Raw genomic sequence first — 24,524 nt, 5'->3', positions numbered from 1 at the left:
GGGACCCCAGAACTGGGGGGGGAGGGGATGGGCCGGATCCCACGGGACCCCACGCGCGGGGTCGGGCGGGGGCAAGATCCCCCAAGACCCCCCAAATTCCCGTCTGGCCGGGGATTCCCCAGCCCCCCCATAGTGCCCGCAGAGCTCCCCTCCGCTGCCCCACGAGTGGGGGTCAGCCAAGTGCGGAGGCTCTGCCGTGGAGGGGGGGGCTCAGACACGATGGGGGAGCCCTGACCGCCCCCACCGGGGGTCCCCGCGAGGTCGGGGGGGTCTCGGCCGGGTCCTGCCGGGGGTGCAGCCCCTCCCCCCCCGCTCCTGTCCCACGCACCTGCCCCAGGGGGAGCGGGGAGGGGGCTGCAGGCGCCGCTCTCCCCCGGGCGGTAATTAAGCTAATTAAGCTGTTGGGGCCGTGGCGAAGAGCTCCGGGGGGGGGGAGGTGCTGCCGCGGGCTGGGTCCAGCACTGGGCGGGGAGGGGGGGCGCGGAAGCGGAGGCCCCCGGGGCGGTGGGGGCGGCCTGGGGAGAGACCCCCACCCGTTGCCCCCGCCGGGGAAGGGGGGACCGGCCAGCGAGGGCGGCTCCCCACCCCCCCCCCCCGAAACCTGCATTCACCACACGCTAATGAGCCCGAGTCCCCGCTCCCGCTGAGCCGCGGACCGATGGGGACCGGAGCAGGGTCCTGGGGGAGCCCAGCCCGGACCCCCGGCATGGCGCTGCCTGGGGGGCTTTGGGGTGCCAGGGCCGTGCAGGTGACAGGGTGACATCCCACTGCGGCATGGCCTGTGGCGGGGAGCCCTGGGAAGGGGGTCGGTGCATCATAAAATCCCAGAAGGGTTTGGGTGAGAAGGGACCTCTAAAGGCCACCCAGTGCCACCCCCTGCCCTGGGCAGGGACACCTCCCACCAGCCCAGGTTGCTCCGAGCCCCGTCCAACCTGGCCTTGAACCCCTCCAGGGATGGGGCAGCCACAGCTTCTCTGGGCACCCTGGCCCAGGGGCTCACCCCCCTCACAGCAAAGGATTTCTTCCCAAGATCTCATCCCAATCTCCCCTCTTCCAGTGGAAAACCCTTCCCCCTCGTCCCGTGGCTCCCCTCCCTGAGCCAGAGTCCCTCCCCAGCTTTCCTGGAGCCCCTTTAGGGACTGGAAGGGGCTGGAAGGTCTCCCCGGCGCCTTCTCTTCTCCAGGCTGAACCCCCCCAGCTCTCTCAGCCTGTCCCCACAGCAGAGGGGCTCCAGCCCTCCCAGCATCTCCGGGGCCTCCTCTGGCCCCGCTCCAACAGCTCCGTGTCTCTCCTGTGCCGAGGCCCCAGCGCTGGAGGCAGCACTGCAGGGGGGTCTCCCCGAGCGGAGCAGAGGGGCAGAATCCCCCCCTCGCCCCCCTGCCCACGCTGCTGGGGACGCAGCCCAGGCTGCGGGGGGGTTCTGGGCTGCCAGCGCACGGTGCCGGCTCATGGCCGGCTTTTCCCCCCCCAGCCCCCCAAGCCCTTCTCTCAGGGCTGCTCTCCATCCCTCCATCCCCAGCCCGGGCTGGCACCGGGGGCTGCCCCCACCCAGGGGCAGGACCCTGCACTGGGCCTGCTTGGACCCCATGGGGGTCACAGGGACCCCCTTCTCCAGCCTGTCGGGGTCCCTCTGGGTGACAGGGGTGTCCCCGCAGCCTGGGCCATGCCCCGTGCTCGCTCGCCCCGTTTTCCCACCGGGTTTCTCTCTCCGGGATAACCCATCCCCAAAGGAGCGGCAGAGCCCGGCACCCGCACAACCCCCACCCGGGAGATGCGGGGAGCCGCGGGGGGGCTGTCCCCGCCCCGGGCTCCGCTGGGGGGGGCCGTCCCCGCCCCGGGATCAGGTGCTGCGGTAAATCCCCCCGCCCCGGGCCGGGTGTTTGCAGCCTTTGTGTCCCGGTAATGCGGAAGAATCCCAGCGATGCGGAGCACGCGGGGGCCTCCGGCGGGGGGGGGAGGGGGCGCGGACCCCGGCTCGGGCACCCCGGGGTGCTGGGGGCTGCTCGCCCCCGGGGACACCCAGACCCCGTCCCGGAGCGGGAGGCGGGGTGTCCCGGCGAGGGGGGCTGGAGGGGATCCCCTTCCCCCGCTGAGCTCCCGCTGCCCCCCAAGCCCCCCCCGCCCGCCCCCGCTTTCGGGGAGCCCCTTCCCCGCGGGGCAGCGCCGCACCTGACCCCGCCGTCCCGTTCCTCAATTGCCGGGAACGGGCCCGTGGGACGTTTAAAAACACCCACCCAAAGGAGCCGCGGGAGAAGGGGCGGGCGGGCGGCCCCAGGGCAGCGTGGGGCAAGAGGCACTGGCCGCACTGGGCTGCGCTGAGGAAGGGAGGCGGGATGCGCCCCTCGCCCCCCAGCCTGGGTTTGCCCCCCGGGTGCGCGGAGCAGCGAGCGGGGCTGGGGGGGGTCCGCACTGGGATGGCAGCGGGATGGGGGGGGCGGGACGGCTCCCGGGGCTGCCCCCCGGGAGCGCAGGTGCTGGGAAAGGGGCTGGCGGGGGGGTGGGGAATACCCTCACCCCCCCATCAGCCCCAGCCCGGATTCCCTGGATGGGTCTCCCATTTCTGTCCCGTCCTGTTCCCCCGGGATGGGTCCCCCAGCCCCATCCCGGCCCGCTTCCCCCGCCCCATCCCATCCCGACCCCCCGGGATGGTTCCCGGGATGGTTCCCGGGCGGGTCCGGGGAAGCCGCGGCGGCGCTGGGGGGGGGGCGGTGCGGGGCCGGTGCGGAGCGCCCCCCCCCCGCCCCGTGCCGGTGGCTCCTCCCGCGGCCGCTCGGCTCCTCCTCGCCGGCCGAGCCCGGCGATATTTAACCTGGGCCGGGGCGGGGAGCGGCAGCGCCGAGCGAGGCACGGACCCGGCCTGACCCCGCACCCCGACCCCGCACCCGGCCCCCGCGTCTCCGCCCAGGTACGGCCGGGACCCCCAGCGGGCTGCGGGACGGGACGGGACGGGACGGGACGGGGCTGGGCAGTGGGGGGAGCGGGGGGCTGCGGGGGGGCGGTCTGAGCCCGGCCCCGGCCCCGCACCCAGCCCCGGCCCGTCTCTCTCCCGCAGCGCGTCCCGCCCGGCCCCGCCATGCGAGCCCCGCGGCTGGCGCTGGGTTGCATCAGCCTGGCGCTGTGTCTGCTGGAGCTGCCCCACGGCCTGGCCCTGCCCCGCGGCCGCTCCCCCAGGCGCAGGTGAGCCGGGACCCCGCAACCCCCCCGCCCGCAGCACCCCCCGCCCGGGCCGGTGCTGCGCCACCCCGCACCCTCCGCCCGCCCCTCTGCCCGCACCCCTGCCTGGAGCTGCTCTGTGCCCCCCCCACCCCTCCCCGGGACAGCTCTGTGCGCCCCCCCCGCCCGCACCCTCTGCCCGGGCCGGTTCTGTGCCCCCCACCTGTCCCGCACCCTCTGCCCGCACCCCTGCCTGGGCCGGCTCTGTGCGCCCCCCCCCCGCTCCCCGCTCCCCCCCGCCAGGGACCGCTCTGTGCCTCCCCGCCCGCATCTCCCTGCACGGGGCTGCTCTGTGTCCCCCCTCTGCCCGCACCCCTGCGCGGGACAGCTCTGTGCGTGTCCCCCCCCCCCCCGCCCCGCCCCGCTTGCACCCCCTGCCCGGGCCGGTTCTGTGCCCCCCACCCGTCCCGCACCCCTGCCTGGGCTGGCTCTGTGTCCCCCCCGCTTCCCCCCCTCCCCCGCCCGGGACAGCTCTGTGCCCCCCCTGCCCCGAGCGGCTCTGTGCACACACCCCCCCCCCGCCTGCCCCCCCCCGCCCGCACCCTCTCTCTGCCCCCCCTGTATGGGGCTGCCCACCCCCCCCTGCCCGGGACACCCCCGTGCCCCCCCCCCCCCGCCTGCACCCCCCCTGCCCGGAGGGGCTCCGCGCCCCCCCGCCCCCCACCCCGCCCGAGCCCCTTCCCGGGGTGTCTCTGTGTCCCCCCCCCCGCCCACACCCCTGCCCAGGACCGCTCTGTGCCCCCGCCCCCCCCCCGTGCCCAGGACACAGCCCTGCCCCCCCCGCCCGGCCCCGCGTGGGGGGGTCTGTGCCCTCGCTCCTGCCCCAGCCCCCCCGTGTCCGTCTGTCACCCCCCCGGCCGCCCGCGGAGCCCCGGGGTTTGGGCAGGGGGGCACGTCCGTCTGTCCGTCCTGCCCGGCGGCAGGTTGTGGCGGAGTCCCGGGGGGGCTGCGGGGTGGGGGGGGCGCTGGGGGGTCCCCTGGGCACCATCTCCCACCCGCACCCCAACCCTGCCCCCGCTGCTTGTCCCTGCGGCGCCGGGGGGGACCCGGGGGGACGAGGTGGAGGGAGGGGGGCGAGGGGTCCCGGGCCCCCCCTGTCCCGGGGGAATGGGGGAGCGGTGCTGGGAGGGGGCGGGATGCGGCCAGGGCGTGCGGGGGCGGCAAGGCGCGTTGGGGGGGGGCCGGGTACCTGTGTGCAGGCGTGTTCACGCGTGTCCGTGGGCAGGGGGTGGACGGGGTCTCGGTTCACGCCGTGATGGAGAGGTCGCGTGTGCGAGATCCTGGGGGTGTGTCTGCCACGCGTGTGCGAGAGCCCGGGGGGTGCGTGTGCGAGATCGTGGGGGTGTGTGTGCCACGCGTGTGCCATGCGTTTGCGAGAGCCCGGGAGGTGCGTGTGCGAGATCCTGGGGGTGTGTGTGCCACGCGTGTGCGAGAGCCCAGGGGGTGCGTGTGCGAGATCCTGGGGGTGTGTGTGCCACGCGTGTGCGAGAGCCCAGGGGGTGCGTGTGCGAGATCGTGGGGGTGTGTGTGCCACGCGTGTGCCACGCGTGTGCGAGAGCCCGGGGGGTGCGTGTGCGAGATCGTGTGGGTGTGTGTGCCACGCATGTGCCACGCGTGTGCGAGAGCCCGGGGGGTGCGTGTGCCATACATGTGTGAGAGACCATGGGGTGCATGTGCCATCTGTGTGTGAGAGCACAGGGGTTGCGTGTACCGTGCGTGTGCCAGAGCTGGGGGGTGCATGTGCCACGTGTGTGTGAGAGCCGGTGGGTGCGTGTGCCGTGCGTGTGCGAGAGCACAGAGGGTACACGTGTGATATCCCGGTGGGTGCGTGTGCCATGCGTGTGTGAGAGCACAGAGGGTACACGTGTGATATCCCGGGGGGCGCGTGTGCCATGCGTGTGCAAGAGACCATGGGGGTGTGTGCCATGGCACGTGTGGCTGCACGCGTGTGCAAGAACTCGGCGTGTGCGTGCCCGGGCTCGGCGTGTGCGTGTGCGCACGCAGGTGTGAGCACAGGCTCTGCGTGTGCGTGTTGCTGCTTGAGGAGCGGGTCTGGGCCGTGCCCGCGCCGTGGGAATCCTGCCTCTGGCTCCCGAGGGATTCCCGGCGCCGCAGGCAGCCGCTGGCGCAGCTCCCGGGGGGGCGGGGAGGGGGGGCCCTGCCCGGAGCATGTGGGGATGGATATGGGGGGACACACACCGGGGCACCCCGACACCGGGCTCGGGCTGGGCGGGATGGCACGGACACAGCGCCGTGGGGGTCCCGGGGGAAGGGGGGGCAGCTGTGTGCTGCTGGGGGGGGTGTTCCTCAGGCCGGGCCCCGCCACACGGGGCCCAGACGTGGGTGCTGCGGCCGTGGGAGCGGGGTGGGTGGCAGCGGGGGGACGGTGCGGGGGGCTGCAGGGGGGTGCCCCACGGCAGGGGGGTGCCCCGCAGCGTCTCTGGCGGGGCTCGGGAGCAGGCGTGGGATCGCTGCGGCTCCTGCTCCCACAGGACTCTGGACACGCCGGGAGCTGGGCCAAGGTGGGCGCCCGTCGTGCCAGGAGGGGGGCGCGGGGGCCGTCCCGCGGGACACCGATACGGGGGGGGCTGCTTGGCGTGGGGGGCCGGCAGCGCCGGGGCTGGAAACGAAGCCGGCCAGGAAAGTCCCGCGTGCCGTGTCCCCGGCAGCACCAGGACGGGAAGGCCGAGGCCACCGGTGTTTCCGGGCACCGGCCGCCTCCTGTAAACAGCCCTGGGACGGGAAGGGGCAGCGGGGGCTCCCCCCCCGCCCCAGCCCCGGGGCTTCCCGGCTCTGCGGGGCAGGAGGAATTTGGCCTCTGTCCCCGCTCCCGTGGCTCGTGGCCAAGCGGTGTCTGGCCTTGCCGTGGCCCGGACAGGACAAGCCCCCGGCACCCGGCGTCCCCACGGGACGGGGTCGGCGTGGGGCTGCGTGGGCATGCGGGACACCTGCAGCGCGTCATGCCGTGGGTGTGCACCGGGGGGCTGGTGTTACCTCTGTGTGTGCAGGGGCTCTGGAGTGCGCGTGTGTGCTGGGACACGCGTGTGCTGGCACGTACTGGGGTTATGGAGTGTGTGCGTGTGCTGGGACACGCGTGTGCTGGCATGTACTGGGGTTATGGAGTGTGTGCGTGTGCTGGGACACGCGTGTGCTGGCACGTACTGGGGTTACGGAGTGTGCGTGTGCTGGGACACACGTGTGCCGGCAGGTACGGGGTTATGGAGTGTGTGCATGTGCTGGGACACGCGTGTGCTGGCATGTACTGGGGTTATGGAGTGTGCATGTGCTGGGACACGCGTGTGCTGGCATGTACTGGGGTTATGGAGTGTGTGCGTGTGCTGGGACACGCGTGTGCTGGCACGTACTGGGGTTACGGAGTGTGTGCGTGTGCTGGGACACGCGTGTGCTGGCACGTACTGGGGTTATGGAGTGTGCATGTGCTGGGATACGCGTGTGCTGGCACGTACTGGGGTTACGGAGTGTGTGCGTGTGCTGGGATACGCGTGTGCTGGCACGTACTGGGGTTATGGAGTGTGTGCGTGTGCTGGGACACGCGTGTGCTGGCGTGTGTGTGTGTACAGGGATCACCGTGTGCGTGTCTGCATGCACGCCGTGCCGTGGGTGTGCTGTGTGTGTACGGGGGTTACAGAGCGTGCACGCGTGTGCATGCACCAGGACACGCGTGTGCCCGTTACTGCGCGTGCGGGGATGTGTGTGTGCGGGGGGCTCGGCAGTGGGTGCCGGAGCAGGGTGCTCCCCCCAGCGCCGCCCCATCCCCATGCCACCCCCGTAGCCATCCCGGTGCCGCGGATCCCTCCTGGGCAGCCCCCCGGGTTGGCGGCAGAGCCCTGGGGCCACCATGGCGGGTGTCCCTCCCCAAGGTGTGGGGTCACCGGCTCCTGTGCGGGGGGAGGCCGGCCCGGGCTGTGCCAGAGCTGGCAGCGCCGGGGGGGCCCTGTTTGTCCATGGGGACCCCGGGAGCTTGGGGACCCCGCATGGCCCCAGTGGTGCTGGCGCTTGTGGGTCAGTGTGGGGCTGGTGAGGGTCCAGGGGGAAGGGGGGGGACGGGGGTGTCCCAGCCCCACTGGTGCGGGGTGGGAAGGGGGGGACGGGGGGTGGCAGCTCCCGTGGCCCTGCCGCCATGGCAGGACGCCGGAGCAGGGAGTACGTGTGTGGCTGCAGGTAGCAGCTCCTCTGCCCTCGCTGCCGCCTCCTCCTCCTCTTCCTCCTCCTCCTCAGCGTCCTCCTCCTCCTCCTCTGGGCCCAGGGCAGAGCGGCTGGGGGGGCAGGCGAGGCTGGGGGGCTGCGTCCCCCCAGCCCACCATGGCATCCCCAGCGTGGCACAGCCAGCCCCCCCGTCCCCCTGCCCAGGATGCCCTGGCTCTGCCGTTGCCCCCCCGCGCTGACCCCCTGTGCTCTCTTGCAGGGAGCCCCCGGACCGGAGACCCTCCCCAGCCCCGCTCCTCGGGGAGCCCCCAGGACCGCAGCCCCCCGCCCCGCTGCAGCCAGCTGGAGGCCCCCCCCGGCATGGACCCCTCGTCCCACGGCACAGCCCGAAGCTCGCCCCCCGGCACGGACCCCTCGTCCCCCGACATGGCCAGAAGCTCATCCCACGCCAGGGACCCCAGCTCACCCCCCGGCACGGCCCGAAGCTCACCCCCCGGCACGGACCCCTCGTCCCCCGGCACAGACCCTTCATCCCACGGCACAGCCCGAAGTTCATCCCACGCCACGGACCCCTCGTCCCACGCCACGGCCCCCAGCTCGCCCCCCGGCACCGACTGCTCATCCCGCGGCGCAGACCCCTGGTCCCGCATCGGGGCCCGAAGCTGGCCCCCCGGCACAGACCCCGGCTGGCCCCCCATCCTGGCCACGGCGCGGTGCCACGGCATGGGGTGCGCGGCCGGCGGCACGCGGCGGGGCGGCTGCAGCACGGGCAGCTGCTGCGGGTGGGCTGCGTGCTGGGCACCTGCCAGGTGCAGAACCTGAGCCACCGCCTCTGGCAACTGATGGGCCAGTCGGGCCGCCAGGACTCATCCCCCATGAACCCCAACAGCCCCCACAGCTACGGGTGAGGGGGGGGACACACGGACACACCGCAGCAGACGGCCGTGCCCCCCCTGCCCCGCGGGACCCCCACTAAAGTGCTTCCAGAGTCAGACGTGGCTGGGCTCCCTCCGCACCTCTCTGGGGGGGCCCGGTGCCCCCCGGCAGAGCCCGGCTCCGGCCACGGCCCCACCAGGGACACGGCAGCGTCCCCACGGAGGGAGTGTTGTTCTCCCCCCCCGCCACCGGAGCCCCATGGAGCGGACAGGAGCACGGGCGCAGGGCAAGAAGGTGGTGGCCCGTGGTGGCCGTTGGTGGCCCGTGGTGGCCGGCGGCGGCGGGTCCAAGGGGCGGCGGGGGATCCTGCTGACCGCAGCAGCACCTTGTGCAAGAGGCCGCGCTCCCCCCTGACTCAGCAGCTCAGCACCCGGCCATGGCACACAGGGCCCCGGGGGGGCCAGCCCCGCTGCTGCCCCCCATTGTACCCCACTGCAGCCCCTCGCCCCCACCCCAGACCCCCCTGTGCCCGGCAGGGCAGCTCGGCTGCGAGGGGGAAGGGGGTCCTGCTCCAGCTCCCCCAGCCAGGGCGGGGGCACAGGGCAGTCCCCAGCACCGTCCCCCATGCGTCCCAGTTCGGGCTCGGCACCTCGGGGGTCCCACCCCTCCCCCGGGGGAGGATGGTGTCCCCTTCCCCTGGCACCCTGTGTCCCCCCCAGTACAGCCCCCAGCCCTGCGGCGAGACGGGGACCGGGTGCTGGTGGGCGCCAGGGGACGGCGAGCTGCCCCCGGGAACGGGGATGGGGGCGGCAGAGGAGTGGCCGGGGGGTCCTGTGCCCCCCTCCTGCCCCTGTCCCCTCCTGTCCCCTGGAGCAGCTTCAGGCATGTCTGGGGCAGGCTGGGGACAGCCCCTGGCCCCACTGGGGACACGCTGTACCCCCACGGGCTCGGGGGGGCTGGGATGGGGGCCCTGTCACCCCATGGCGTGACACCCCAGGTGTACCCGTGTCACCCCCTGGCCTGGCGGGAGGGGGATGTGCAGCCCCTGGCACCAGCCTGTCAGGGTCCCTGTCCCCCCCCATCCCAGGCTGCCCCCCAGCCCTGGCACAGGGATGGCAGAGGGGGACGGATCCAGTGGGGGGGGACACGGAGCTCAGCCCCCCGGCACCTTGATCCTTCCTGCCAGCAGCACCCACAGACCTCTGGGTACAGGGCCCCCCCCCCCCCCCAAAAAAAAAGCACCTTTGTCATCCCCCCATGAGCATCCCCCCATCCCCTGGAGCACCTTTGTCCCTCCTGGGAGCAACTCCATCAGCCCCCCAGGAGCACCCCCGTCCCCCAGGAGCATCCCAATCCCCAGAGCACCCCCAGCCCCCCAGGAACACCCCTGTCCCCCCAGGGTACCCCTGCCCCCCAGCACCCACCCGCAGCAGCAGTGGCGAGGGTGGGGGGAGCACCCAGGGGTGCAGCTCCCGGCCCCTCTCCCTCCTTCCCGGGGGTCCCGGCCTCGGCTCGAGCGCCCTGACAGGGACAGGACGGGGGGGGTCCCACGGGAGATCCTGCGGCAGCGGGGTGAGGCGCCCCACGGGAGCAGCGCGGTGACCCCCAGCCCTCGGCGGGGTCAGCGCTGAGCCCCACGCCTGGGGGTCCCGCTCCCCGCTGCGAGCGCGGTGCAGAATAAAGCCTGGCAGCAGCCCCAGCTCTGGTGCCGGCGGGCGCCTTCCCACGGGAACGGGGGGCCGGGGGGGGGGGCTTCGGGCACGGGGGGGGCACCTGCGTTCCACGGCCACCGGCGACAGAAGGTGACGGGCACCGGCTGCTTCCCACAGGGATGGCAGCGCGGCGGGAACAGGGATGTGGCGGGGGGACAACAGCAAACATGGGGACAGCCCTGCAGCAGGGACAGCAGTGAGCATGGGGACAGCCACGCGGGGGGGACAGGGAGAGCCACGCGGGGGGGACAGCAGCGAGCATGGGGACAGCCACGCGCGGGGGACAGCCACGAGCACGGGGACAGCCACGCGGGGGGGACAGCCGTGCAGTGTCTGTCCCAGCAATGGCCGCCTGGCACCCACAGCCCTGACAAGGCCAGAGGGTCTGTACAGGAGCCGAGGGGGAGGAGGAGGAGGAGGAAGAGGAGGCCAAAGGGGAGACGCGTGTGGGGGGTCCCGCGGGAGAGAGTGGGGACCGTGCCAGGGGTCTCACTCCCCACAGTCTCTACTGGCCCATGCAGGCGTGGGTCCCGTGGGAGCACTGGTGGCCCCCGGGGCCATCAGTGGCCGGGTGGCGAGGGCTGTGCCAGGGTGGTGGCCCACAACTGCTGCCCCTGGCCCCCGCCACCCCCGTCCCCTCTGCTGCCCACAGCCCCTCACCGTGCCGTCAGGCATGTCCTGACAGAGGGGTCTCACTGTGCCCGTCACAACGTCACCGGAGCAGGTGCGGGGGGTGCCAGTTTGCCCCTGTGAGGCGTCCGAGGCCACGTTGGCCACTGGAGGGGCCACCAATGGCTGGGGGTCTGCAGCCCAGGGGTCAGGGTGGGGGGTCCCAGGGCACGGGGCGGCAGCACAGGGTCCCCAGCGGGGGCCGAGTGTCCCCAGCCCCTGCCCACGCAGGGGGCAGCGTCCCCCGGGGCCGTGGGCTCAAACATTAACCGGGGGCGGGTTAACTGGTGACCCATTGCCCCCGCACGGATAAAGCCAGGGGTCGCGGGGGCCGCCCCAGAGCCCACCCCCCCTCGCCACGGCATGAGGAGCCTCCAGGCGGTGAGTACAGGCAGGCGGGACCCTGAGCCCCACAGGCAGCGCCCCACACTTCGGGGTCGGACCCACACCCATTGCCCCACACCTCGGGGTCAGACCCCACACACATCGCCCCACACATGGGGGTCAGCCCCACGTGCATCTCCCTGCACCTCAGGGTCAGACTCCAGACCCATCGCCCCACACCTCGGGGTCAGACCCACACACATCGCCCCACATGTGGGGGTGCAGGTCCCCTCAGATGTGCACGGACGGCACGTGTACCCCCCATCCATGGGGTCGCGGGGCACAGCCCCACAGCATCCCCCCATGGGGCAGGGTGGGGGCTGGCGCAGCTCAGCACTGCGGCTGCTGCCTTTTCAGGGGGGTAGGGGGGTGGAGACCCCCCCGATGCCCTCCCTGCGGTGGGGGTGCCAGCCCCACGGGAGCAAGTGAACACTCACCCCATAGTGGGTGACATGCTGTGGGGCTGGGGGGGAGGGGGTCCCGCAGCGGGGGGGGTGCCGGTGCCACGCCGTGCCACGCGTTCAGAGTCTTCCTTTGGTGATGGCGGGGGCTCCCTACCCTTTGGGGAACACGGCCTGGCCCCCCCGGGTGTTCTCTGTCACCCCACTGACCGAGCCCGGCCTTTCACCCCCCAGGACGCCAACCCCCCCGAGGGGCCCGAGTCCGGCAAGGCCAAGTCCGAGTACCGCAACTACAGGGTGAGCCCGGGCAGGTCACCCTGCCCTTGGGACGGGTGCTGACCCCCAGGCGGGGGGGTCCTGGGTGTCCCTCGTACAGTCCCCGCCTGGGGGACGCTGGGCGGGTCCCGCACCGCCCTGGAGCCCCCGCCCTGAGCCTGCTGCCGCGCCGCAGGAGGGGAAGCTGCTGGACCGCGTCTACAACACCTACCTGCAGATGCACACCCACCAGACCGTCGACTTCGTCCGCAAGAAGGTGTGAGCCCCCACCCCGCAACCCACCGCTGCGGGTCCCACCCTGCTGGGGGGGGGGAGCCCCCGCTCCCCACACCGCCCCGGGGAGGGTCCCCAGGGGTCCCCAGCGCCCACCATGTCCCCAGAGCGCCGAGTACGGGAGCTGTTCCCTGCGCAAGATGGGCGCCATGGAGGCACTGGAGCTGCTGGACCAGCTGGTGGATGAGTCCGACCCCGACGTGGACTTCCCCAACTCCTACCACGCATACCAAACCGCCGAGGGCATCCGCAGGGCCCACCCCGACAAAGGTGGGGCCGCTGACCTCCCCCCGGTGACGTGGAGCCCCCATGGGGCCACGTCCCGCGGCGGGTGACGGCCCCGCTTGCCCCCAGACTGGTTCCACCTCGTGGGGCTGCTGCACGACCTGGGGAAGGTCCTGGCACTGTTCGGGGAGCCCCAGGTGAGCAGGGACCCATCTGCATCGCCCCACACCTCGGGGTCAGACCCATGCGCATCGCCCCACACCTCGGGGTCGGCCCCACAGGCATCACCCTACATGCTGGGGTGGGCCCCACACTTCGGGGTCGGACCCACACTCATCGTCCCACACCTCGAGGTTGGACCCATCTGCATCGCCCCACACCTTGGGGTTGACCCACATGCACCACCCCACACCTTGAGGGCGGACCCACAGCCACGGCAGGGAGAGGGCAGGCCGTGGTACAAGCCCCCCAGGGACACCTGTCGCCCCCCCCGCAGTGGGCCGTGGTGGGGGACACCTTCCCTGTGGGCTGCAAGGTGCAGAAGTCCGTGGTCTTCGGGGACACCACCTTCCATGACAACCCCGACACCAGAGACCCCCTGTACAGGTGAGGCTGGACCCCCGGCCAGGGCGCCGCGGGGCGCCATGTTGCAGGCAGGGGGTGTGGGGAGGGGTCCAGCCCCGAGCCCCCCATGCGGCTCCCTCCCCAGCACCGAGTACGGGATGTACCAGCCCCGCTGCGGCCTGGAGAACGTCCTCATGTCCTGGGGACACGACGGTAAGGACCTGGGGGGGCAGCTGGGGTCCCCCCTCCTTGGGGCAGGGCCCTTTGCCCCCATGCCCCCCTTCGTATAGGGCAGGGGCTCTCGGGGTGCCTGCCCCACATGGGGGTCCAGCCCCGGCCCCGCACGCCCCGCTCTCTCCCCAGAGTACATGTACAGAGTCATGAAGGTCAACCGCTTCGCCCTGCCCAAGGAGGTGAGGGCTGGGGGGGGCCTGTGGGGCAGACCCCTGAGGGACGTGGGGCCAGGACCTGCCGTGGGGAGGGTGGGCTGGCACGTCCCCGTCCCCCCAGGCATTCTACATGGTGCGGTTCCACTCCTTCTACCCCTGGCACGCGCACGGGGACTACCTGCACCTCTGCTCCGAGGAGGACCTCCGCATGCTGCCCTGGGTCCGCGAGCTCAAGTGCGTGGCCCGGCGGGGGGCCAGGGGGGCTTTAGGGGCTCTGCCAAGACCCCCAGGGGGAGCAGCCGCCCCCCGGCACTGACCCACCCTCGCTCCCGCAGCAAGTTCGACCTCTACACCAAGCAGGAGGAGCTGCCCGACGTGCAGCAGCTGCGGGGCTACTACCAGTCCCTCATCGACAAGTACTGCCCTGGCCAGCTCTGCTGGTGAGCGGGACCCCCGCGCCGAGCGGGACCCCCCCACCAGGACTGCTGCACCGCACCGGGACCCCCACACTGAGTGGGACCCCCCACCAGGACCCCCGCGCTGAGTGGGACCCTCATTGGGACTGCTGCACCGCACCGGGACCCCCGCACTGCGACCCCCACACTGCAGCAGGACCCCCCCACCGGGACTGCTGCACCGCACTGGGACCCCCACAGTGCACCGGGACCACCAGACTGCACGACAACCACCACACTGGTGATCCCCACGCCGGGACTGCCGCACTGCACCAGGACCCCCGCACTGCACAACCACCTCCGAACCGGGGACCGCCGCACTGCACCGGGGACCCCCGCACTGCACCATGACTGCTGCACCGGGGACCCCCGCACCGCGACCACTGCAGTGGGACCCCCACCCGCCCCACAGCACAGCGATTCAATAAACCTGCTCATCGCACACCCCCAGTGCCGATCGCAGCCCCCAGCCCCGCTGGGGGGGAGGTGATCACAGCAGGGAGGGGCAGGGGGACCGTCCCCATCCCCCTTCCCCGGGGGGGCAGGACCCCTCCCTCCAGCCCCAGGGAGAGCCACGGGGCTGGAATGTCAAAGGCTTTATTTAGAAAATTATAGGAAACCTCTGTGCTCCCCCCACCAGGAAGCACGTTACAGCCAGAGCCCCCCTGCTCTGGGGGCAGGGGGCTCTGGGGGGGACACAGCACCCCAGACTGCCCCGAGCACGGGGCCAGGGGCAGCCGAGGGGGCGGGAAGGGTAACTGGGATGGCTGACGATGCCTTAAAGCTGCTCCTGCCAGCACTGAGCATCCCCCCCGCCAAAACAGAGCACCCCCCTTAGCACGGAGCACCCCCCCAGCCCTGCCGGGCTGCAGGAGGGGGTGAAGGGCAGAGGGGACACCTGCAAGCGATGACCGTGCTGTGTGCGAAGGCGTTGGCAGCGTGACAGCAGTGGGGGGGACACCAGCCTGCTGCCCCCCTGCCAGGGACCCCCCCACCCCGGGGAAGCACTGGGGCAAGGGGGGGCAGCGCCATCAGTCCGTGGGTGGAAGACGGGGCCTGGGCGGGTGGCTCCAGGCGTCACTTCTTCTTCTTGGTGCCCCCGTGGCCATCGGCCGCCCCCCGGGCCCGGCACTCGCCTTTCTCCTCCGCCTCTTTGGCCTCCTTCCTCCGCACCTGCCCGTTCTTCTCGCCGCCCCCCCGGTCCGTGGGCTCCCCTCGCCTGGGGCCTTTGTGACGGGCAGGGGGCGCACCCCCCCGGGGCCGGCGGCCCAGGGCTCGCAGGAGGCAGACGGTGGCCGCCACAAGGTAGAGGGACCAGAGGACGGTGGGGCCGGAGAAGGGACGGACAAGCTGGCGCAGGGACCGCAGCAGCCAGGGCAGGAGGGCATCCACCGGGCGCAGGGGGGACAGCTTGTCCTGGGGGGCGAGGAGGGGGTCAGGGGGTCCCTTGGCCCGAGCACAGCGTGGCCGCGGCATGAGGGAGGGGGTCAGGGGGTCCCTGGGTCGGGAACATGGCATGGCAGTGGCCACGGCATGAGGGAGGGGCTCAGGGGATGCCTTGGCCCAAGCACAGTGTGGCTGTCGCACAAGGGAGGGGGGTCAGGGGGTCCCTCAGTCGGGAGCGTAACGTAGCAGTGGCCATGGCACAAGGGAGGGGGTGTAAAGGGGTCCCTTGGCCTAAGCACAGTGTGGCCATGACATGAGGGAGGAGGGTCTAGGGGTCTCTCCGCCCAAGCATGGCATGGACATGCTATGAGGAGGGGGGGTCAGGGGGTCCCTCAGTTGGGAGCATGGTGTGGCAGTGGCCACGGCATGGGGGAGGGGGTCAAGGAGTCCCTCGGCCCAAGCACAGCGTGGCCATGGCACAAGGGAGGGGCGTTAGGGGGTCCCTTGGCCCAAGGGAAGTGTGGCCACGGCATAAGGGATGGGGGGATCCAGGGGTGCCTCGACCCAAGCACAGCGTGGCCATGGCACAAGGGAGGGGGTCAGGGAGTCCCTTGGCCAGGAGCACAGCATGGCTGTGGCACGAGGGAGGGGGGGTCCAGGGGTCCCTCAACCCAAGCACGGTGTGGCCACAGCACAAGGCAAGGGGTCAGGGGGTCCCTTGGCCCGAGCACAGTGTGGCCGTGGCACGAGAAAGGGGGTCAGGGGGTCCCTTGGGCAAGAGTGCAGCTCGGCAGTGGCTGTGGCATGCGGAAGGGGAACAAGGGGGTCCCTCGGCCCGAGCACAGCGTGGCTGGCACAAGGGAGGGAGGGGCTCAGGGGGTCCCCTGGCCCAAGCGCGGCATGGCCATGGCACAAGGGGGATCTGGGGGGGCTCCTTGCGGAATGGCCGTGGCACAAAGCGGGTCCGGGGGGGTTCCTTGTGTCCCTACCTTCAGGCCGTGCTGGCTGAGCAGATTCTCCAGCGCGGGGTCGCCCAAGGAGACGGTGGGGAAGAACTCCTGGAAGTGCTGCCGCCGCCACCATGGCACAGGGCCCTGGCTGCGGGAGGACAGAGCTCAGCACCCAGCCCCGCGCCCGCCAGCGTCAGCAGGAGCAGGGCGGGCTCCTGTCGCCCCCCCCCGCCACCCAGGCAGCGAGCCAGCCTCCCCAAAGCAGAGCTCAGGGCACTGCCAAGCCAAGTTAATGAGCTAATTAGCCAAGCGAGAAGCAGCTCCCAAGCTCAGCCCCGCCGTCCCCAAGCTGCCGGAGCAGAGTCAGCACACAATCCTGCGGGGTGATGTGGTGTCACACCACTTTGGGGAGCAGGGCATCTGCAGGGGGGGCCCAGCCCCACTCACCTGCCCTCGGCGCTGCCAGTGAACCAGTACTTGTAGAGCTGGGCGCGGATGTAGACGGGGGGCCGAGCGCTGAAGGGGTACTGGGACTCATCGACCTGCACCAGGCGGATCACTGCCGGAGACACCGTGTCAGCCCCCCATGCTGCGGGGACACCCCAAAGCACTGCAGGGCTGGAGCCCAGCGGCCCCGAATCCCCAGGGAAGGGAAGGGCCTGGAGCACAGACCCACTGCTGGGGGGCAGCAACAGCCCCCATCAGGGTGGGTACAGCCCCACCCGCTGCTGAGCACAGACCCACTGTTGGGGGTACAGCGACAGCCCCCATCAGGGTGGGTACAGCCCCGCCTGCTGCTCTGGGGGTGCGGGGGGGTGTCAGCCCAGGCAGCCCCCTCGCTCCCTGCCGCCACGACTGCTGGGAGCGGGGCTGTGGGCTCTCCGCCATGGTGTCAGGCCTGGGGAGCCCCCGGCACAGCCCCCAGCCCCACAGCCCCCAGCCCCACTCACCGTCCTCCTTGCCCTGCAGCAGGCGGTAGACGAAGCTGGTGAACCAGGGGCTGCTGCTGTGGTGGTCCAGTGCCGCGAACCACATCTGCCAGTCGAGGCGGGGCTGGTGCGGGGTGACCACGGGGGGGGCCACGCTGACGTTCCCGGGCTTGTACATGAACTCAATCTCCTGCGGGGCAGGGAGCAGAGTGGGCTGGGGGACCTCCGGCAGCGGGGACAGGACCTAGACCTCCCCCAGCCCCACCGTCCCGGGGCAGAGCTCCCCCAGACTCGCCTCCCTCAGCCCCCCAGGGTTACCGGCGCCTTCCAGAGGGGCAAAGCCCATGGGGGACAGCTGGGTGCCCCAGAGGGGACCACACCAGCGGGACAGGGATGTTTGGCTCCACTGGAGTCTGTTCCTTGGTGCCTGTCCCTGGCCACCCCACCTGGCCGGCCGTGGTTCAGCCCTTCCCCACAGCTCCTCTGGTGCCCAAATCGATTGTTGGACTGGATTCACCAAGGCCAAGTGCCAGGTCCTGCTCTTGGGTCACACCAACCCCATGGAGGCTCCACGCTGGGGCAGAGAGGCTGGAGAGCTGCCCGGCGGAAAAGGACCTGGGGGTGTTGGTTGACAGCGGCTGAATATGAGCCAGCAGTGTGCCCAGGTGGCCAAGGAGGCCAACAGCATCCTGGCCTGTATCAGGGACAGTGTGGCCAGCAGGACTGGGGCAGTGACCGTCCCCCTGTACTGGGCACTGGTGAGGCCCCACCTCGAGGGCTGTGTCTGGTTTTGGGCCCCTCACTCCAGGAGGGACATCGAGGGGCCGGAGCGTGTCCAGAGAAGGGCAACGGAGCTGGTGAGGGGTCTGGAGCAGGAGTCTTGTGAGGAGCGGCTGAGGGAGCTGGGGGTGTTCAGCCTGGAGAAGAGGAGGCTGAGGGGAGACCTTCTCGCTCTCTGCAGCTCCCTGAAAGGAGGGGGGAGCCAGGGGGGGTCGGGCTCTTCTCCCAAGGAACAGGCGGTGGGACAAGAGGAAATGGCCTCAAGTTGTGCCAGGGGAGGTTTAGGATGGATATTGGGAAAAATGTCTTCATGGAAAGGGCTGTCAGGCCTTGGACCAGGCTGCCCAGGGCAGTGGTGGAGTTGCCATCCCTGGAGGGATTTCAGAGCCGGGCAGACGCAGTGCTGAGGGACATGGGTCAGTGGTGGGCTTGGCAGCACTAGGGTCACAGCTGGACTTGATATTGAGGGTCTTTTCCAACCTAAACTATTCCATGGTTCTATGAAACAGCAGCTCACCGTCCAGCTCTGCTTGTCGTAGCTGCCCTCCAGCACCACCTCGGGCCGCCCCCCGACACCTGTCATCCTGCGGAAGAGCCCGTAGGAGTTCACCACCTGGAAGCGCTCAACCGCGCTGAACATCTGGTGGATGCCGGGCCACAGCTTGTCGTTGGACTCGCGGTCGATATAGGTGAAGGGCACCTGGGGAGCGGCAGAGAGGGGCCCCGTCACCACAGCTCAGAGCGGTTTGGGGGCCCAGGCAGAGTCTCCCGCTCCCTGTATCCCAAGCCCCTCGCGTGCTCCGCTGTCCCCTGCCCTCCCCAGCCGCTCACCAAGCTGATGGCAAACATCCCCACAGTCGCTGTGGTGAAGACGGCCCACTGCAGCATGGCCCAGAGCTTCCAGAAGCAGCCGCGGACACAGGCACACCTGCAATGGGGCAGAAATGGGGCAGAGCTGCACAGTCCCACAGGCTGGGGCTGCGGTGGCGAGCTGTGGGGTACAGAGCTGCCCAAGCCATGCCCAAAGCCATGGAGGACTCAGCCCCGCTGCAATGCTGCGGAGGAAAATCCCTCCTACCTCACCCAGCACCTCCAGGCTGGGCCCCCACCCCATGCTGCCTCCCAAGCACCCCACGCCAGATCCCAGTGTCCCTCCACGCACCAATCACACCCTCAGGGACGGCGCCGGCCACCCCGTTCCTGCTCAGCCCCTCACAGCAGAGCCTCAAGGCCCAGGGGAGGCCCAGCACCCCCGAAACCCACCTGTACAATGCAGAGAGGATCTCCCAGGAGAGCGAGAGGAAGCCCAGCCCCACCAGCGGCAGGGTCACCGTCTGCAGCCACATCTTGAACTCGTGATAGGTGAAGGCTGGAGCGAGGGAAAACCCACAGGGTCAATGAGGAGCCTCTCGGGCCCCAGGAGCCACAGAGGGTGCAGGGGACCAGGCTGGGCCATGGCAACAACGGGCTGGTAGCCCCTGCGGGCTTGTCTGTGACATACCCACTTTGGAGTCCAGCAGCCTCTTCTCCCAGTTGATCTCCAGGCCAAAGGATTGGACGCTCCAGTAGAGCAGGAGGGCATAGGTGCTCAGCTCCAGCAGGGTGGAGAGGAAGGACCGCAAGCTGGGGGGCCAGGCTGCCGCAGAGCAGGGCTGCTGAACGCTGGGGGCTCAAGAAGCCTGACCCACCGCGGCACCAAGGAGGGGGGGGAAAAGCGTGCCCCGAGAGCCCAGGCAGGGAGCGGGCAGCACCGAGCACATCCCTGCAGCAGCAGCCAACACGCTGCTTCACGAGGGCCCCAGCTCGAGCACCCCACGGGCACAGACCCCCATCCCGGGGCAGGCGAGGCAGCTGTGCTGGCAGCTGCTCCCACAGCACCGAGCCAGAGGGCAGCCAGAACGACCCCTCTCACTGTCACGCCCGGACAGGGATGGTCAGTGATGGTGGCCTGTCCCCTCCCCACCCAGGGCATGGCAGAAAGGGGATCCCACCTCCCCAAATAAGCCGCCCGGGGACTCACTGCTGGCATGCCGCCTCTTGCTGCGCCCCAGCCAGCGCCCCACATGCTCCTCGTCCAGCAGGGAGAAGGCCAGGGCGATGGTGAGCATGTTGAAGAAGTTGTAGTTACCCGTGAGGATGATGAGGACCTGCAGCAGCACCTGGGGAGGAGCAAAGGCAGGGCTGGGGTCTCTCAGTGCTGGGGGGCAGAGGTGTTAGACACCCCACCAGCAGCAGCGTGGCCACCCCAGCACCCACAGTCCTGCCTGCAAGAGCCCACAGAGCAAGGAGCTTGTCCTGCTCACAGGCTGAGCTGGGTCCCTGTCCCTGGGGAGCCCCTCGGCACCTGAAGCAGCACCCCTCTGCCCACCCACCTGGCTGTAGAAGGCAAAGAGCCGGAGGCGGCGGATGGGCGCGAAGAAGAGGAGCGGGATGGCGATCTCGATGACGTAAGTGGCCACCACGCTGAACTTCTGGAACCAGACAGGCAGCTGGTGGGCAAACCAGGCAGCCGGCGTGGGGATGCACTGGGTCTCGTAGTGATAGGTGAGAGCTGGGGGGGACAGGAGGGGTCAGGGGTGCAGAGAGAGGCACAGGGACGCAGCTTGGAGCAGGCACAGCTGGCACAGAGCCGTGCCCAACACAGGAGAAGTGCCGGCAGCCTCCAGCTGCCTACGGGGCATGGGAGGCACAGCCTGAGGCTCAGGGCAATGCTCCGCTCCCCCTGCCTGGCAGGGGTGCCCCAAAGCCTGTGCCACCCCGCAGCCCGTGCCACCCCTCACCTGTGAGTCCCCACCAGGTGGGGCAGCGGCTGGTCAGCTTCACCACCCCGGAGGCGAACATCAGCCGGAAGAGGAGCCAGCGCACCAGCCAGAAGGTGACACTGTCGTGGGGACGCCAGGCCGTGGACCGCCACTTCAGCAGGTGCAGGGGGGCCACCAGCACTGCCAGGAACCCCGCTTCCAGCAGGAGGCTGTCCCTGTGGGGAACACAGCTGTCCCCCACCGCCGCAGACCCTGCGGGCAGCCAGCTCTGCCTGGCCGTGCTGGCACTGAGAGCCTGGGTGCCGAGGGGCTGGCCAGCATGCCACCCCTTCCCGAAGGCGGTGAGCTGTGTCACTGCTGCCCGCAGGGGACACAGCCCTCCGTGCCATGGGGCTTGGGCAAGCTGTAGCCCAGCCGCAGTGGTGGCAGGATGGTTCCCCCAGCACGGAGCCCCTGTGGCAGCCCCCCGGCCAAGCATGCTGGAAGGGCTGAGGTAGGGCGGACTTACCACTGGAAGTAGAGAAAGATCTGCCCCACCTGTAGAGAGAGGGAGCAGGTGATGAGCAGGGTGCAATTTGGCCCCCGGCCCTTTCCCCACAACAACCCCATGGCTGCAAATCCCTCCCAGTTCCCCTTGGTACCAGCCCGGGCTGGGGATGGAAGGACGGAGAGCAGCCCTGAGAGAAAGGCTTGGGGGTGCTGGCGGGGGGGGAAAAGCCGGCCATGAGCCGGCACCGTGCGCTGGCAGCCCAGAACCCCCCCGCAGCCTGGGCTGCGTCCCCAGCAGCGTGGGCAGGGGGGCGAGGGGGGGATTCTGCCCCTCTGCTCCGCTCGGGGAGACCCCCCTGCAGTGCTGCCTCCAGCGCTGGGGCCTCAGCACAGGAGAGACACGGAGCTGTTGGAGCGGGGCCAGAGGAGGCCCCGGAGATGCTGGGAGGGCTGGAGCCCCTCTGCTGTGGGGACCCTTCAACACAAACCATTCTATGATAAAAGGGAGTGAGGAGGGGAAGGCCCAGCTGGCACACGTGGCCGGGAGGAGGCAGAGCCATTCATGCCGTGGCATGGTACCCTCGCAGCCACACCAGGAGACGGAGTCCCCACAGGTGGCAATCACCCAGGAGTTCCCAGCCCTGGTTGCTGCTTCTTCTCCCTGCTGAGGCAGTGAGTCACTCCAGAGCCCCGGCTCCCACCCTGCCTCTCCTTGAGCCTGAAACATGGGCCACGCAGCTCGGCACGGCTTGGCGGAGCTCCCTGCGCGAGGGGGGCCGCTCACAACAGCTCCCCCTGGGGCAAAAGTGTGAGCAATTCATAGGGGATGTGGGGTAACAGCGCTGCAGGGCAGCCCCCCAGCACAGGAGAAATCCCGCTCCCATGCTGGCCCCTCACTTTCCTGGCCTCCCAGCCCTGTCCCCTGCAGCCACTGGTGCTGGGGACGGCCCGAGCCCCAGAAGGAGGGACTGGCAAGGGCTGCTGGCACTAGGCTGCCTTCGGGCAGGGCAGGAGAGCTCCTCCCTGGGGTATCAGTCACCCAGCCTGGGAGGGATTTCCCAAATACATGTGGTTTTTTTTACTCTTTAATTCCCCTGGTTTCAGAGGGAAGAGAAACCTCCCCCCCTCACCGCCTGCGCTAGCAGACTCTGACTCACCCGAGCTCCTCTACACGAAGCCAAAGCCCCAGGGGCGAGTACAAGCAGCTCGGGAGGGCGGATTTGTGGCTGAGGGGCACAGAGTTCTCACAGGACGTGGGGAAAGGGCCCTAGGTGGGCAGGGGATGGAGCTGCCCCCCCAGCAGTGTGGGAATTGGCTTCATAGGCAAGTCTGGGAGAGGTTTACCCCAGGGAAGGCACAATGATGGGGCTGTACCCCCTGCCACGAGCCAAGAAGCTGCCAGCACCTTCCCCTGCTCCATCAAAAGGGAAGTTGAGTGTGCCAGGAGCTCATAGGACAATGCTAAGGCAAAACCATCATGCTCCCACCCTCCTAGGACCCAGCTCCGACCCCTCCAGGGCACCGCAAGCCTCCCTTTCTCCCAAGCCCCCCCAGTCCCCTACCTGGTAGAGCGAGAGGTAGAGCATCCTGAGCAGGGCAAAGAGCAGGCTGTCCCGCAGGGGCTCGAACAGCAAGGCGCCGAAGGAGGCGAGGATGCCGAGGAGGCAGAGCAGTTCCATCCCCAGCTCCGTATCCAAACCCAAGTGGGGACCGAGCCACAACAGAGTGGGAAAATCCCGGAGCTGCTCCCACAGGCCCTTCCCGCTGAGGCGCAGCATTTTGCGAGCCGGTAGGATGCCATCTCTCCCATACAGCCCTGGAAAGGGAATGGTGACAGTGAGGACAAAGCCTCCTCAGCCCCATAGATGTGGGGCAGGAGAACTGGGAGCCCCCTGGCCAGCGCCTTGACAAGCAGGCAGCTGGCCGGAGCGCTCCAGCTAGTTCTTCCTGCACTCTGGCATCCCAGTTTCCTCATGGAACTGGGAAAGGAACAGCAGTGGGAAGAGGCCAGCGGCTGCCAGACCCAGCGTGGCTACGTGGAAAGGAGATGAAGGCCCTGCCCGCTGCAGGGAGGGGAGATCTGCGTGTGCAGAGCTCTGTTGTGCTGCTCCGGAGAGGGGGGTGTAAGGGTCTGGAGCGGCCCCCAGACCCCCAGGGTGGGGTGAAGGCAAAAAGAGAACCCTCTCCCCACGGAGCGGGGCTGGCCTAGGCAGCTCCCGCTCTCCCCGGTGCTCAGGTTAGGGCACGGCTCAGCCCCTCGCAGCCCCCCGGGGAAGGAAACGGGATGCTAGAGGGAAAACCGCTACCGGGGATCACTACCAAGCCCGGCAGCGGGATGTGGAGCCCGCGGGGGTCTCCGGGACAGCCGTCGGGGCGGCAGGCAGGCTCAGCCCCGCGCCCCCGGGGAGGGGCTGTCCGCATCCCCCCACGCCACACACAGAAGGGGGTGACTGGGCACCCAGCGAGAGGGGCTGCGGGCCCATCCCGGCTGCGGGACGAGCAGCCCCGAGCCCCCGCCGCAGACCGAGCTCCGCTGCCGCCGGCGGGACCGACCCGGCCTGCCCCAGTAAAGCCTCTACAGCCTAGAGCAGTCAGGCCTACCCGCCCCCCGGTGGGGCCTACACCCCCGCCCCCCGGCCCCCCGCAGCCCGGGGACCCCCCAGCAGCCCCCCACCGCCGCTGCCGCCACCACCACCACCGTACCGGGGATCTGGACGTAGAGCGAGGCGAAGGCGGCGAGGTAGGCGGCGGCCAGCCCAGTCAGAAAGAGGGAGCGCGGCCGCCGCGGCGGCTCCCCCATGGCGGCGGCGGCGGCACCTCGGGGCCCCGCGCGCGCTGCGTCAGCACGCACAGGCGTCAGCACGCACGCGGGGCGCGGCGCGTCGGGCGGGAAGCACGAAATGGCGGCGGCGGAGCGGGGCCGGAGGTGGGGCCGGGGGAGGGGAACCAGGGCGGGGCGGGGCGGGGGCGCTCAGGGGACCCCGATGGTATCTGAGGGGGACCCGGAGTCTCGGCCGACCCTGAGCAGGGCTGCCCTGCGGCTGTGGCGTGGGGAGCGCTGGGCCGGGCCGGGCCTCCAGCGCTATCTGGGTAGAAGGGCCTCGGCGGCTGGCGTTAGGCCGGGCTGTCCCGTCCCGTCCCCGCGGGTCCGTGTCCAGCTCCCTCGGCAGGCGAAGGCCGGCTCTCGTGTTGTGGTTCTGGGCTTTCGGCGCGGTGCTGTGCTGTGGGTCTGAGGGGAGAACTCGCCGCCCTGCGACTGCCTGAAGGGGGCTGGGGAGAGGGGGGGTGCGTCTCTTCTGCCAAATACAAGCGGTGGGAGCAGGGAATGGGTAGGAGAGGGCTGGAGCCCCTCTGCTGTGGGGACAGGCTGAGAGAGCTGGGGGGGTTCAGCCTGGAGAAGAGAAGGCGCCGGGGAGACCTTCCAGCCCCTGCCAGTCCCTAAAGGGGCTCCAGGAAAGCTGGGGAGGGACTCTGGCTCAGGGAGGGGAGCCACGGGACGAGGGGGAAGGGTTTTCCACTGGAAGAGGGGAGATTGGGATGAGATATTGGGAAGAAATCCTTTGCTGTGAGGGGGGTGAGCCCCTGGGCCAGGTTGCCCAGAGAAGCTGTGGCTGCCCCATCCCT

The 24,524-nt window shown here is 70.6% G+C and overlaps 3 protein-coding genes across 3 annotated transcripts; 2 read left to right on the top strand and 1 right to left on the bottom strand.

The window, feature by feature from the left end:
* Positions 1–2,825: 2,825 nt before the first annotated feature.
* Positions 2,826–8,861, top strand: ADM2 (adrenomedullin 2). Its single transcript, XM_074573089.1, has 3 exons — positions 2,826–2,905; positions 3,053–3,177; positions 7,640–8,861. Exons 2-3 carry the CDS (start codon positions 3,074–3,076, stop codon positions 8,286–8,288), a joined length of 753 nt encoding a protein of 250 aa, XP_074429190.1. The 5' UTR covers positions 2,826–2,905; positions 3,053–3,073; the 3' UTR covers positions 8,289–8,861.
* A 2,700-nt stretch (positions 8,862–11,561) lies between these two features.
* On the top strand, positions 11,562–13,745 carry MIOX (myo-inositol oxygenase). The gene is given in 10 exon segments (XM_074573088.1): positions 11,562–11,595; positions 11,598–11,719; positions 11,874–11,954; positions 12,079–12,241; positions 12,326–12,393; positions 12,693–12,802; positions 12,906–12,973; positions 13,124–13,173; positions 13,271–13,383; positions 13,485–13,745. Coding segments are annotated over 10 exon segments (918 nt in total). The 3' UTR covers positions 13,594–13,745.
* Positions 13,746–14,185: 440 nt separating this feature from the next.
* LMF2 (lipase maturation factor 2) lies at positions 14,186–23,752 on the bottom strand. The gene is made up of 14 exons (XM_074573086.1): positions 23,604–23,752; positions 22,463–22,716; positions 20,920–20,948; positions 20,430–20,626; positions 20,022–20,200; positions 19,670–19,808; positions 19,151–19,285; positions 18,913–19,018; positions 18,481–18,577; positions 18,167–18,349; positions 16,891–17,059; positions 16,388–16,499; positions 15,980–16,088; positions 14,186–15,020 (listed from the first exon to the last, which is right to left on the bottom strand). The coding sequence occupies exons 1-14, from the start codon at positions 23,698–23,700 to the stop codon at positions 14,682–14,684; spliced, it is 2,145 nt and encodes a 714-aa protein (XP_074429187.1). The 5' UTR covers positions 23,701–23,752; the 3' UTR covers positions 14,186–14,681.
* Between the last annotated feature and the right edge of the window lie 772 nt (positions 23,753–24,524).

The sequence above is a fragment of the Larus michahellis genome, chromosome 1 (genome assembly GCF_964199755.1).
Source record: "Larus michahellis chromosome 1, bLarMic1.1, whole genome shotgun sequence".
Classification (NCBI taxonomy): domain Eukaryota; kingdom Metazoa; phylum Chordata; class Aves; order Charadriiformes; family Laridae; genus Larus; species Larus michahellis.
This window is presented reverse-complemented; position numbering and strand designations above follow the sequence as displayed.

Coding starts and splice junctions, on each gene's coding strand:
- ADM2 (XM_074573089.1), top strand. CDS start 3,074: ATGCGAGCCCCGCGGCTGGCGCTGGGTTGCATCAGCCTGGCGCTGTGT. Junction 3,178..7,639: donor GGCCGCTCCCCCAGGCGCAG/GTGAGCCGGGAC, acceptor GCTCTCTTGCAG/GGAGCCCCCGGACCGGAGAC.
- LMF2 (XM_074573086.1), bottom strand. CDS start 23,700: ATGGGGGAGCCGCCGCGGCGGCCGCGCTCCCTCTTTCTGACTGGGCTG. Junction 19,286..19,669: donor CAAGAGGCGGCATGCCAGCA/GTGAGTCCCCGG, acceptor GCTCTGCGGCAG/CCTGGCCCCCCAGCTTGCGG. Junction 18,578..18,912: donor ATCCTCTCTGCATTGTACAG/GTGGGTTTCGGG, acceptor GCCCCATTGCAG/GTGTGCCTGTGTCCGCGGCT.